Below are 14,923 nucleotides of genomic sequence, written 5' to 3' on the forward strand. Positions count from 1 at the left end.
AACACAAGAATTTAGAAAGCGTGGCAAATATATATATTTTTAATGATGGTATATGTAATTTGAAATAATTAGTAAATAAAAAATATATTCCTTATGAACAACAATTTATGTCTCAATATTTCTCGGATGACAGAAAGAAATTTGTATTCATTTGTTTTTTTAAACAATATAAGTGATCGTATTTAAAAAAATATATTTCAAATCATTTATTTTCCGTAAAATAAACCGAACATTAACGAAAAGTTAAAAGTGTCAAACAGATGATCAGATTGGATTTGGATCGGATCGAATATGATCGGATCCATATAGATTTATTTAACCCGTTTTGATCCATTTTCATGCGATACAAATTTTATGATCCATATCTGATCTAACTCATACACGATCCATACCCAATCCATATAATTTAAATACTTATAAATTTGATCAATTCATAAAATATTTATTTTATAAAATTAAAATATAGAAATTGTCTCGCCCCCGGCAGCCACCGTGGCCAGCCCACCGCCGCCGCGGGCAAATGGATGGTAAGTTTCATTAGAGTGTCAAGGGGTTACAGTTGCAGGCAATGGGGGTGGATCGTGACGAGGACTAGGGCCTGCTTGAATGGGGGCAAGAGAGAGGCGAACGAGAAGGTGTCGATTTTTGGCTCGGTGAGCTTTGCTGCGCGTGTCCTGATTATGCAGGGAAATTGGTCAAGGTGAGCTTATGCTTTATGATTGAAATTTCTGCTTACAATACTGGAATTGCTGCGCTTGTCCTTGATTTTGATCCACGAACCTGCGAGACCAGAATCGAGATTGAATATGAGCAATGGGGACAGGGGTTGCAATCGATCTCTCTTATCTCCCCTGGGCGATTTCGCGCCATTTGATTCTGTATAGGAAAGTTATGGAGATTGGATTTTGTTTTTCTGGAGCGATTTCTTTTTCTCGATGACACTGTTTGATCCAGTTCTCTCGCAGGATATGGAGGGGAACCCGTACCGATTTCGGGTTTCAATGTATACGGGATGGGTTACGGGTTTCAAAAATTGGGAAACTTGTTTCGACGAGTAAGTTCTAGGTTCTAGATAGGTGAAACATGGAACCTATAAAAGATTTTTGTGTTTTTTTTTTCTATATATCTCTTCGTACGATCTTGGGGCATTCAATGGCGTCCAATGATGAATATGTAATCTGGAACCATTAATTTGAGCTTCCAGTTTCGACATATTTATGATTAAGATTTTTATTTTATTAATATTTTATATTTATTTGTGTGTCTAAATATGAGTTGTGATAAATAGATTGTAGCGGCAAATGGTTGTAATTAAAGGTGATTATTCACTACAATTGCTCAATCAAGAATACAAGTAGAACCTGTATGACCTTGCAACCGACCCTGGAACATGTGATAGGGTAGGTTACTGATTCCAAAAAATGAGGAACATGTTCCGATGGTTAGGTTCTAGATTTCGGGTGGAATTTGTACGGAACCTGGAACCGTTCACATCTAGTTCTAGAGATTTGGCCCTTCACTCTCCTTTTTGACTTCACATTTAATTACTGATACACGTCCTTTTTACTTTATGGGCAAAATTAAAACAAGAATCCTGCACTTAGGAGGCTGTTTGGATTCTTGCCCAAGGTTTTCATATTACCAGAAAATCAACGTACTTAATAAGTACTGGATGAAGTTTGCTCACAAAATGCATTCCATCGATCTATTTCCATGTCCATCACAAGATGCATAGGATCTCTTCTGATATTCATTGGGAATGTGAATAGCGTGAAGTTTAATGTATCATCCTTGTAAATCCAATCCCGTGATACCTATTGAATGTATGCGCTCCCAAGTTTACCGTCAATCTAATTTTGGGTCCGTGGCTTTGTCGACTAGACTTCATAAAAAGTATTAAGGATGTGTGGATGCTGAGCTGAGCTATAACCATAGCATAATCACGCTGTTTTTTTTTTCCCCTTGCTTTTTCCCCCTTTTTTGGGGGGTTGAACTCGTGTTGAACTTCACAAAATTGGTAGATGCGTGTGAATTCTGGAAATCCAAGATTTGCACGGTCAAGCAATTAACCGGTTTTATAAGGTGAAACAAGGATTTTCAAGGGAGATCACTTTTCAGTCAGTGACCTTATGTTCTACTATTGGCTCATTGGCACATAAAAGACTTCTCGGAACAACCAAGCGCTTCAACTGTTTCCTGGCCTGAAATGATGCAGATTAACAGTTAAATCAAGCCATCTTGGAGCGAAGTCCAGACAAGGTCGTCATCTGTTTCCATGAATTCCGACAATTCGTGTTTCTTGTGTCGCGTGTGCCTATCATACTCAATACTCATGACTAAGACTACCTTGAACACGATTTTTCACATCAAGAGGTCCATGAACGGGTTTTGGCAGGAGCGACTAAGACTACCTCGAGCACCTCTTTGAGCGCACATGTTTTCTCCCAGTCTAGACAACCCCTTCGAGTCTTTCCTCGTGAAAGAGCATCTGGGTACTGATAATCAAGTTCTATTGCGTAACAGTGAAGAGAACACACATTTAGATGAAATGTAATAATAATTCTTATGGGCACACTATGAATGAAAAAGAAAAAAGAAACACAAGTCAGATGAATACAGTGTTTACCAGCTCAAGATTGTGAGAGGGAATATGGTCAGCATCAAGTTTCATCTATCATCTGCCTTTCTCCGGTCTCCATCTATGCAGCTGTCCAATTAGCCATAGTTCCCTGCACAGAAAGATTTTTGTAAGTTTCTTGAACTTTCATTCCTCTCAAGCAAAATTAGAAACCGGCAAAAAGCCAGTCGTTTGAGATCTCCCTTAGCGCTTCTTGTTATTCTTTAAACCTAAAAGAGTCATCTAGCATAACTTGAGGTGAATGGAAGGGCTTTTATTATAGATAACCACCTAGGAATAATCATTTCTAGAAAATGGAGGCAATAATTGAGATCACACGATGGGCGATTTACATGATTTCAGACCCCAAGTGAGACTTATCATATGCCCTGTGCACTGATAATACCGAATTTTAGTCTCAACAATAAGATGATTTGTGATACCTTGGAGAAGCTAAATAGTTCTCCCTATCCTGTCACAGATGGAAGCTTGGATGCACCAAATATTGATGCCGCTACCCAAGTGCAATCCCTCTTTCTTCATTTTGTAACTTCTCCCTAAAATTTGCCAATCCCAATAAGAAGCGCAGCTTTCCTGTAAAGTTCCAGGATGAGAAGCATAGTTATATGACCTTCCAGCACACATTCCATCCAATTGTACAGCATAAAGAAGTTATCTCCAGTGCGAAGCAGACGGTACCAACTTCGAAATATGTGAAGCGGCAAATCGATCGATGATCTCCAATGACTTGTCACTAATCAAATAAAAACGATGCAATCGACATGCATACCTCCAGCTGGGAAACATACAAGCAAGGAGAAACCATCCGAACAGAATATAGCTAAGAAACCCAAACCAAACTAGGAAAAGAGAAGGAATATTTGTACATAATTAACAACCTTCTGGTTGTACGAAGGTATCAGAATTTCATTATCTTCATTAGATTTTCAGTCATCAACCTGGGGAAAGGTAATTAAAAAGTGCATGCAAAACTTCACTGTTCATATCCGTGAAGGAATTCGATTGCAGAAAAGGGAAAACATTGGTTGTCGGATGAAGTAAGTTACCTCAATTCGTTTAAAGTTTGAACACAAGGAAACTATTTGTGGTCGTGGATCAAGAAAGCTTTCAAGAACTACATGCACTTATTCCTCGTCTTCTCCCTGATATTCAGATTCAGATTAGGCATCTTGTCACATCCATCTGTCTTCTCCCACAAATTTGACTGACTTCTCCGAGCAAAGCAAAGAAATAGCCTCCACATTTAATCCAAAGCAACGATATATTTTAACCGTTCGCAATCCATTCAAGCTTGATAGATCAGACAACTTCTGTATATTTATACAGGAAGAAATCTCCAATACTTCCAAAGACTTTGGTAATTCGCCTTGAATCTCAACCAGATTATCACAAGATTGTACATGAAGACATCTTAGTTTGTTTAAATTACTTAGATCGGGTAGTATCTCCAACTGTTCAATGCCACAAATCCGCAAATATCGTAGGTTCTCCCACCAATTTGCCTGACTTCTCCGAGCAGAACCGAGAATTGCCTCCCCCTTTAATTTTGTGCAACCTTCTATGACAACCTCTTGCAGTTCCTTCAAGCTGGACAAATCAGGCAACTTCCGTAAAGATTCACAGGAAGAAATCTTCAATTTTTCCAAAGATTGGGGCAGTTCGCCTAGAATCTCAACCAGATTACAACAGTCGTATACCTCCAGACCTCTTAGCTCGCTTGAATTACTTAGATCAGGTAGGGTCTGCAGCTGGCCAAAGCCAGAAAGCTGCAAATCTCGTGGATTCACCTGAGCAAATCCAAGAATTGCCTCCACATTTAAGTTAATGCAACACCGTATAATAACCTCTTGCTTACCCATCAAGCTTGACAGATTGGGCAAATTCTGTAAAGAATGACATAAAGAAATATGCAATTTATCCAAAAACTGTGGGAGTTCGCCCTGAATCTCAACCAAACTACCGCATTTATATACTTTAAGACTCCTTAGTTTGTTTAAATTGCTTAGATCAGGTAGTATCTTTACATGTTCAAGGCCCTCAAGCTCCAAATATCGTAGGTTCTCCAAACAACCAAGGCCTTGGATCTCTTCAATGGCAGCGTGATTAATCTGGAGAGATAATAGGTTCTCCAACTTTGATAGATCTTCCATCGAGCAAAGTGAGGAGCAATCGGACAAACGTAAGGAGGATAAACCTGAGGGAAGCCCCGGGAGGCGACGCAGATTAGGGCACTCAAGGCGAAGCGACTTGAGATGAGGAGGGAGGGTAAGGTCTATTGGTGAGGTGGTCACAAAATGAGAGCTCAGGCGCAGAGTCTCCAGTTTGCTCAAGGTCCCCATCCACCATGGTATCGGATATTCTTCCAGAGGCCCACAACGTGAGCCAAACCGCATATCCAGTTCCTTTAGATTAGCGAGGTTTGAGAGATCTGGAAACTTGTACATGCTCATCCTAAACAGTTTCAATTCCGTAAGACTTTCAGGGAGCCTCGGTAGTGCCTGTATGTCCATACCATCCAATCTCAAGATCCTCAGGGATTGATTCTTATAGATGCAATTGTCAATGTTCACATGGAAACCCAAGTAACCAGTTCTTTTGGAGAATTCTATTTCTTCGAGCGTTTCAATCGTCCAAAGGGCATCGGGTATTTCACTTGCGCAACTCTTATGCATCTTCAATTTTTTCATATTTCTCAACTTTCCAATGGAACTAGGCAGTTCTTTGACCCTCGTCCCGGATATATCCAACTCAATCAGCGATTCCAAATTTCCAATCGAATCCGGAAGCCTCTCCAACGATATACGGTATTCCGGAGATAGGTATTCAAGGCTTGCAAGATCTCTACCCAGCTCGTTTGGCAGCCTCCGAAGATACAAACAAGTGGACAAATTCAAAACTTTCAAATTCTTCATTGCCTATAACAGAAAAATCATACAAATATTACTTTTGAATATAACAAGACGAAATAATAAGTGTTGTCTAGCATATGACATACTTTCATGTGGCTCCATCCCTCCCAATCATGCGTAATTCCACTCTTAGATAAATTAAGAATGACCACATCCTCCATGAAGAAATTTGCAATGTTAAGTGCTAGGGGAATATCACACCATGAAAGCCATCGTAATTGTGGAAGGAGATCTGAATTCTCCTTAGCTGGGAAAACATTTGATGGCGATTTGTGCCAAAGAAGCCTCTCTTCCGCATGAAAATTTCTCATCGAACCGATCACTTCAAGGAACCTTAGATTTGATAGGCTCTCAAAGTCCTCATAGGTAAAACGATACCGCAGTTGATGGTCCAACTTTAGACGAATAGCTTCAACATCTTTTTTTCCCTGTCCAAAGGACAAAATTTAAGAACAAAAAAGTTGAAGGGAAACACAATTATTCAAGTTCCTATATAAGGCGTTGAGTTCAATACTATCATTCGTGTAATCTTAAAAGAGCAAAAATAAAGGTTGAGGAAGTCGTGGTGGTGCTGGACAATACAATAAGTAACCGGCATATTTTTATAAAAAAATTCATAAATACTGGAATTTATATTTGGGGGGGAGGGGATTTTACCTTATGTTTCCTCAGCAAATCCAACCCTACCTTAGGATCCCACACCCTACTTTGCTTCTTTATATTTGTGTCACTTTTTTGACGAACCATTTCCCTTCCGAGATCTACGAGTTGATCATGCATCGACACCGTATTATCCTCATTAATCTTTATCAAAGACATGTTACGCAAAACTTCCATAGCCACTTCTGGAAAAAAATCTGATTCGATCCAGAAATAAACAATAATGTCTTTGTCATATCCAATGAAATGACAAGCTATGTCGAGGAACATATGCTGCTGCCGAAAATTTAATGCATCATAGCTTATTTTCAGTTTACTCTGAATTTTATCATGAGGAACACTTTCTAGCATCTTCAATGTGGCATCCCACATTTCCCTTTTAGTGTGACATAAAAGTGAACCAATGACCTCAAGAGCGAGCGGAAGACCTCCAGCAATGTCTATCGCCCTGTAGGATTGCTTGATATACTCGTTTAAAGGAGAATCTCTTCTGAAGGCGTGTTTGCTAAAAAGCTGAAGAGATTGATCTCGATCCATGCCTGTAAGCTCATGCCACCGGTCCACTTCCGGAACACGGAGGACATCTATCCTTCTAGTAGTAATAATAATTTTGCTCCCTTTGCCTAACCAACCACGCTTACATACAAGTGCATCAATATGATTCTCTTCTTCTACATCATCGAGAACAAGGAGAACTCTTTTGTTGGATAACCTGTTTTTAATTGTTTGAGTTCCTTCATCAATGTCCTTTATATCCATGCATTCCGTTTTAAGGATGCTAGAGATGAGCTGCTTCTGCACGCATTGAATGCCATTATTTTTTGATGTTTCTCGAATATCGCGAAGAAAGCAACAATTCTCAAAATCATGTGAAAACTTATTGAAGATTATTTTGGCAATAGTCGTCTTTCCGATGCCACCCATCCCGTGGATTCCTATAATGCGTGTTTCATCAGGACCACTTATCTTTTCAATGATTGCATCCACATGGTTGTCGACACTGACCAAGTAGTCTGATACTGCCAGAGAAGCCTTTTTCAACTCATGGAAAACCTTTCGTGTGAATGTTTTCACGAATTCACCTTCTCGCCTAGTGTATGTTGGAGGTCAAAAGGGCAATGAGTTAGAAAGCTAAGTGGAAACAAACTATCTTCTGACGAGAACACATTGAAAACTACAGACATATTCTAAATGAGTTCTTCAATGATTTATTCCATTTTGATTAAATAGTGGTGGAATTTAGGGTTAATGAATGACCTGAAATGACAAAAAATGTTGCTGGGAATGAACAAATGGGACAAAACTAGGATTGTGCCATTATTTAGTGTGATTTTGCGGTATAAATTCAACTTGCATACAATTCAGTTTCAACAAGGCTAACACAAGACTAGAAAAGAAACCAATTGAAATGCATTGAGTTTAACTATAGAAGGCACATGAGATGGAATGCTAATAGCAGTTACCTGTTGGACATGCTTTGCAGGTCGCATCCGTTTATTTCCCCAACTGCGCTGAGAGCAGCCTTCCACTCTCCGATGGTCGTTTGGTCATATCGCTTCTTGACGTCATGTAAAAGAAAGGCCTTTCCATAATTCTCAGTTTGGTACCGAACCTCTGCAGGCGCCACATCATAGAAAATGGGCATAATCTTTTGTCCCCCATTTTTCTTGCACTCGACCATTTGGACTACCTCCTTGAGACACCATACACTAGTGGCATAATCTTTCGAAAAGATAGGTACTAAGATCTTCGACTGCTTAATTGCTTGGAGAAGTTCTGGGGCAAACTCTTCCCCTTTGCGGAGGTCTTCGTCATCCTTAAATACATGGATCCCTGCATCTTTAAGACTAGTGTAAAGGTGGTCGGTAAAAGTGGCTCGAGTATCTGGTCCTCTGAAGCTCAAGAATACTTCAAAGTCATATCCTGATGAATTAGCCGTTCCATGATCTTCTGTTGAAGAGTGAGCACCAGAAGCACCCCCTGCTATTCCATCATCTTTACAGATGCGTTGTTTTTTTGCGCTCTCCTCCATTGATCTGACTTGATTTGCACTCGACACCATTGATCTCGCTTGATCTTCTCTTCAAGAAAATATTGGACAGTACAGCAGCAAAACCAGTGGCAGCCAGAGACGAATAAGTTTGGAAGCCAGAATTACAAATGCAGACCACCGTAGGTCATTAAACTTAGAAGCCAGGATTGGCTAATGATGGAGAGACTCGTGGGCCAGTTTCGTAGAATTGGGTCAATAAAAAACATTTATTGCAACATCGCTCCAGCCTGTCAGTCTTTGTTTTTTTTGTGTTCGTCCAACCTGTCAAAGTTGACGATGCACCTTTTTTTTTTATTTTTAACAACTTTAGGAGTTTTAAATATCAAGGCTAGAATGGGAATGCGTTGGCATTTGACGGTGCAGAGTTTTCATTTTAAAAAAGAGAGGTTCGACTCTTCGTAGATCTCGAGACAATAAATTTCACCCCAGTAGGAGATCTAAATCTTTAGGGAGAATGAGAATGTGTTTTCATTAAACATGGCACAGTGAAGAGTTTTCTTTTTAAAATGAGTAGTTCTGGTCTGGACGGATCGGATAAAAAAATTAACCATAGCTACTCAATGGATGGGACAGTTGCGCTTTGAAATCTTGCGCATTTCATATCATTCGGCTAGCCAATAGATTACAAATGCTTACATGCTTTACTAGCGGTCTCAATTACTTACGGACAAAATAATTATTTTACCACTATAAATTCCTAGTAGTTTATTGACATTGTTTCGATTTTGCAAGTAGCCATTTTTATTTGTCAATAACATACTAGTGTAAGTACCAATTTACCAAGCTGCTATATTCTTGTAGATTATGAATACTAGTTTTCTTTTACAAGTAAGGTATGATTTTCCGCTAGTATATTACGAGTTGCCTACATAATTTTCTAGTAAAACAGGTTAACCTTTGTAACTTCCGAAAGAATAACTATTTTACCACGGTAAATTGTTAGTAGATTATTAACAACGTTCCGATTTCCCAGTTACCAACATTTACCATTTCAAGATAATTTGACTTTCCCAGTCCACGCTATCCATTGTCTTCCAATGTACAGCTAAATGATGGCGTCGTTTTGTGTTTTTCCAGCATTTAATTAATTCGTATTATAGGTTCATCAGCAATTTCACGGATGCTTCCGATACTTTTTTTTTTTTACCAGTAATTTAATCGCGGTGGTAGGCACATGTCAACATTGTCAGGCATCTCAAAAATGAAGATGCCACATCGAATGATTCTTTAAAATGTATTAGCACTAGACTCCAAGCTCATAGACTACGATTAGGAAAAGAACATCTTAGCACGAAGATTCGCCGATCACTAACAGCCAAGGACTTGCAGACATTACGAGACCATTAGTCTGTTGGAAACCGAGTTCAGAATAAAGTACCAATACACTGCTATTCATTTGACGCGTTCAAATATGAAAAAAAAATCTCAATACGCTAGTCATTATTTGGAGTTTAGGTTGACGTTGGAATTGAATTTGAACATGTGTTTAACTATTTTGAATCCAGCCTCCATGACTCCGTCATTAGATTTGATCACCTTAGGTGACTCAAGGATACTGAGACATTTTTTATATTTTGATAGTGTAAAAGTGTTGACACTTAAAACAATCCAAGAGGGCTCGTGACAAGCACGTGAAGGGGCGACAATCAGCTACAAGAAGGAACACTGGAGCAAGGTACGTATCGATCAAAAAGGCGCTACGTGTCGGGGTAAATTCTAGCGCCATTTCCTTCCAGAACAAAAAAAGCGCGCGGAGAAGAGCCACGATCGGAGCGGTTACCAAAAGATTAGCGGTAATCCCCATGAGGTAAAAAGAAAAGGCGCGAAAACTAGGAAACCATCATCCACGTGGCTTATGGAAAAGGATAAAGCGTGGAGCCAAATGAAGAAACCACTTGACAGCTATCAAGGAAGTACGCTTATGAATACCCCGTAGTAGCAAACACACGACACACAACAACAAACACAAAAATACCTATCTTTAGTCTAGCCTCGCCATAGCTCTCTAGATTCTCATCGTCGATTCAATTCCGGTGAGTTTCATATCCAGAGTCGGGTGTCGTCGATTAAATTTCGACGTCCGCTCACTAGGTTCGATACCGTCGATTCAATTCCGGTGTTGAGCCCTTCGTCCATCTTGTCCGGTACTATCGATTCAATTTCCGTATTGTGTCCTACAATTCCTCGTCAAGTCTTGTTGATTGAATTTCAGCATTGTGTCCTACATCTCTGCCCAATCCCGTTGATTTAATTCCGGAATCGTGTCGAAATTTGCTACATACTTCTCTCGTTGCACGTATTGGGCTATCGAGGTTATTGAAAGTACGTAACACGCCTTTTGTGTTAATAAAGACATTTCTTGCATTTGACACTCTCTGTCCAAAATCGACTCAGAACTCCTTTTCGAAAAACGAACGGATTAAGTTCGATAAAAGATTCTCGCGTTATCAACCCCTTTTTGGGCTAAAGTCATTTTAGGCCTAAAACCCATAATTAAGAAAGCCCTGTCGAAGGATTTCGACGAGCAACAATCTTTTTTGGCACTCCTGGTGGGACACTCGGTATCGGTTCGAGAGAGGTGCTATGCCGCGCACAAGAGGACGTATTAACTTAGACGGTGTTGGAGACGAATCCCTAGAAGAGATGCAACGGGTGGAGTCATCTACGGCCCATCAGGTCCCAGTAGAAGATGCCAAAGTATCTCGATAGAACGTCGAGGAGCCAAGGAGAAATCCGGAAATAACGCCCGTCATGTTAACTTCGATAAGACGCACCATTGAAGAAGTCCAGAAGGAGTTCGGCGATCACATGGTTCGACGAATGATTGAGGTCGTCGGGCCGTTAATCATCAACACATATCACGAATGCGCTACAAGATAGCACGGGATTACGGTCAACCCTCCTTATGTCCAAGGGGGGAATGGCTTCGTACCAACAGCGAATGACATGTTACCAGTAACAACACCGCCGAACGTAGGGCCCGTTGGACAAAATACTCAACCTTTGGCACCTGCGCGGATCCCGCAACGAGGGGAGGTGTTGCCGGTGAACAAACCTGGACCGTCGCTAAATGCGGACACGGGTATGTTCCCTAGACATCCTATTCGACGGGATATACTCATAGACACAGGTATGTTTTCGGGACACCCTGTTCGACAAAATGAGAATGTCGCTCGTCGGAAGGTTGCTGCCCAACATAACCCCGTCCCTGTCAACGAACAACCGGTACCCTTGATCATCAAAAATCGGGGGACAATACCCTTTAGGGGGCAATGGCAAGCCAGGGGGCGGGACCAATTTTCCCGTGTCGGGGGCCCGGGCTAGTTTGGACATCAAACCATACGACCTAGGTATCGGTAGATGAATCAAGCTCTATAACCACCGGGTATCGAGTCTATGTTTCAACCTGTTATGCAACCCATGTATCATGCACTACAACCTGGATATCAAATGCCATATCAACCGCAGTACCATCAGACGGTGTTTGACCGGTGCCCGTATACATTAACCCAATGGTAGGATACTGAGCTAATGTCTACCGAAAATCATACCCAGATTGGATGGATACGATCTCGTATCCGAGAGGATTTAAAATACATGAGTTCACACTTTTTACCGGTGAGGATGATCAGTCTATATATGAACATATCAATCGTTTTCTAGCACTATGTGGAGATGCTACACATGCGGATCACCTGAAATTAAGGCTCTTTCCATTATCTTTGTCAAAGACAGCCTTTACATGGTATACCGCGCTACCACCCAATTTGGTGCGACATGGGAGCGAGATGGAACGTTTGTTTCATGGCCGGTTCCAAAGAGCGGTGTCGAATTTGCCAATAGCTGATTTGTCGAAAATGAAGTAAATGACAAATGAGACTATCGACCGGTTTATTGCAAGGTTTAAACGGGCTAGGAACAAGTGCTTAGTTCCTTTACCTGAAAAAACGTTCGCAGAATTCGCCTTCAACGAGTTGAAATTCGAAATACGAGATAGGATGGTTGGGCATCCATGCGGCAATCTATTCGAATTGTCCACGATGGCAGCAAATCATGAGAGTCCGCTCAAGGAAAAAGACAAGAAGCATACCCGGAAGGGAGATATAAGTTTTGTCTAGCCGCCTGATTTCGACGAAGAATTAATGGATCCTGTCGAAGTGGCCGTCACCCAGTTAACCATCTACAAACCGTACACTTGCCAAGCAATGAAGCCAGCAAGGATGAAAGAAAAGTCAATTATAATGGCTAAAGCAAAAGAGACAGTGTACTATTCATTCGATGCAAGCCGGACGGAAGAAATTTTTGACATATTGTTGGCCGACGGACAAATCAAGCTAACGAAGGACGTGAAGATATCATCCAAAGAGGAATTAGCGGGGAAGAAGTACTACAAATGGCACCATTCGTGGAGCCATAATACCTCGGATTGTTTAGTCCTCAAAAAGAATATTCAAGAAGCAATTCGATAAGGGAAGATCAAATTCGCCGAGGACAAAGGGAAGTCCCCGATGGATGTGGATACTGATCCTTTTCTAGTAATGACTAGAATGGTTTCTTTAAAGCGATCAAATGAGGGGCATAAGTCTCTAAGTTTTTGCGCTCATTGTAGACGAAAATTGGGAAACAAGAGTACACCTAAGGGAGGGTACCAAAGGAGCAATCGAATTAGTCGGAGAGACAAGACACCTCTTCGGATCGAAAGTACCAGGCCTCGGAGAAGTTTTAATCATCAAGGAGCTTCTAGGTCATTCAAGCGGAGATATGATGAAGGGGACCCTACAATTGGTACTTTAGGTGAGCCAAGTGGCAAGTTCGATTATTACATAAGCTATGGTCCATCACCCACATATCCTCAAGAAGGAATCCCTTACGAGTGGGAAAAAGTGTTCGACAGAGACTTTCGACGAAACCCCCATGAGCCACATCGTCGACGAACTCTTAAGATACCGAGCAATGCTATAGAGGGATTGTGGTACGAGGTAATGGAGGACTAGGAGAAGGAGAAAATCATGACCTGAACTCAGAAAAGAATGGTGCAAAGAAGGAATATGGTTCGCATACTACGGCAACAAGAGATCCCGATCGGCCGTGAGTTAATGCCAACAGCCCCGAGCCACACCAAGCCCGGGAGGGCAAGAAATCTGGTTTGTCGGCGACGATCGAAAGAGACACAGCCAACTCGGGAAAAAGATAACAAAGGTGCCAAGCCACAAAAATCATCTGCGTCTAAATCCCGATTTAAAACCCCTGTTAGCAAGTCAGTATCCCCTCTAAGCTCTTGTATGGTACAAGTTAGATTGCCACACGAGTTTCGACTTGAGTCGACCTCGGTTGACGGCGACAACGAAGAAATGGCACAAGAGAAGGAAGGGGCTCACTTTTGCTTCAACGATAAAGAAACCATGGAATTCAGAAAATCGATGGAAGATGTCTCAAATCATTTGAGGTCGCTCAACATAAATGCCAAAATCAACGGGCGACCGGTAATGAAAGTGCTGGTAGATGGGGGATCAACACTAAATCTCATTCCATACCGCTTCTTCAAGAAAATAGGAAGGAATGATGACGAGATAATTCCGTCGAATATACGGTTATCGATTTCACTTGGCGAGATTACTAAAGTAAAGGGAGTATATGTCGGCGACCTGACCGTCGGTTCTAAAACGCCGAGGATGTCCTTTTGTGTCGTGAACGCTAACGGGTCTTATAACTTGCTTTTAGGACGAGATTGGATACATGGGAACCAATGTATCCCATCAACACTTCACCAAATGCTGGCATTACGGAATGGGGACAAGGTGGAGTATGTTAAGGCGAATCCCATGATTTGTGTTACTTGGACCCGTATATCCGGTCGGGACAAAGTTATGCTAGATGATTGCCTTCGCGTATCTAAACCGCCCGAGACGGATCCAAGGGATATTACATTCTGCCGTTTCGACAAGAGAAACATCGAGTGGGTCCCAAGGAAGGAACCGGGAGAACCAATCAACCGGTTTTCGGATGGAAACTCGGTCATTTGTACAAAACCTCGCTAAGAGGTATGCGGCCTACATGGTCGAGCGGAATGATCAAGCTAGCAAGCTTGCTGATGATATTGTAGATTTCAAAGAATCCCCAATTAAGGAAGACGACAAAGTAATCCAAGCTCAAGACCCGCTGGAAGAAGTTAATCTCGGAGATGAGGCATGCCCACAACTTACTTATATCAACCGATTGCTCGATCAGCAATACAAAATTCAAATGGTAAACCCGTTGAAGAAATATAAGGACTGTTTCCCCTAGAATTACCATGAGATGCCCGACCTTTCGAGAAGCGTAGTCGAGCATTGATTGCCAATTAAGAGGGGATTTCAACCACACCAACAGGCTGCTAGAAGGTTCGCTTCAGAAGTGATTCTTAAAATTAAGGAGGAAATTGAGCGTCTCCTTTCTGCCGGATTCATAAGATCAGCAAGGTATGTCAAATGACTGTCAAATGTTGTGCCCGTTAAGAAACAGAATGGTAAACTCCGAGTATGCGTCGACTTCCGCGACCTCAATGCGACCACCCCAAAAGATGAGTACCAAATGCCCATGGTCAATATGTTGATCGACTCGGCCTCTAACAATGAAGTAATATTCCTCATGGACAGACATTCCAGGTATAATCGGGTATTTATA

The 14,923-nt window shown here is 41.3% G+C and overlaps 1 protein-coding gene and 1 long non-coding RNA gene across 2 annotated transcripts in view; one reads left to right on the forward strand and one right to left on the reverse strand.

The window, feature by feature from the left end:
• The window catches only part of LOC115728660 (disease resistance protein L6-like), a 344,958-nt gene that overhangs the window by 5,780 nt on the left and 324,255 nt on the right, over positions 1–14,923 (reverse strand). Inside the window, exon 7 of the mRNA XM_048273365.1 lies at positions 3,830–4,548. Within this exon, the coding sequence (XP_048129322.1) occupies positions 3,830–4,548 (719 nt within the window). The remainder of the gene's footprint in view (positions 1–3,829; positions 4,549–14,923) is intronic.
• The window catches only part of LOC125313785, a 28,966-nt gene continuing 18,846 nt past the window's right edge, over positions 4,804–14,923 (forward strand). The window contains exon 1 of the long non-coding RNA XR_007197398.1: positions 4,804–4,903. This is a non-coding gene — a long non-coding RNA (uncharacterized LOC125313785). The remainder of the gene's footprint in view (positions 4,904–14,923) is intronic.

This window comes from Rhodamnia argentea, chromosome 1 (genome assembly GCF_020921035.1).
Source record: "Rhodamnia argentea isolate NSW1041297 chromosome 1, ASM2092103v1, whole genome shotgun sequence".
NCBI classification, from domain to species: domain Eukaryota; kingdom Viridiplantae; phylum Streptophyta; class Magnoliopsida; order Myrtales; family Myrtaceae; genus Rhodamnia; species Rhodamnia argentea.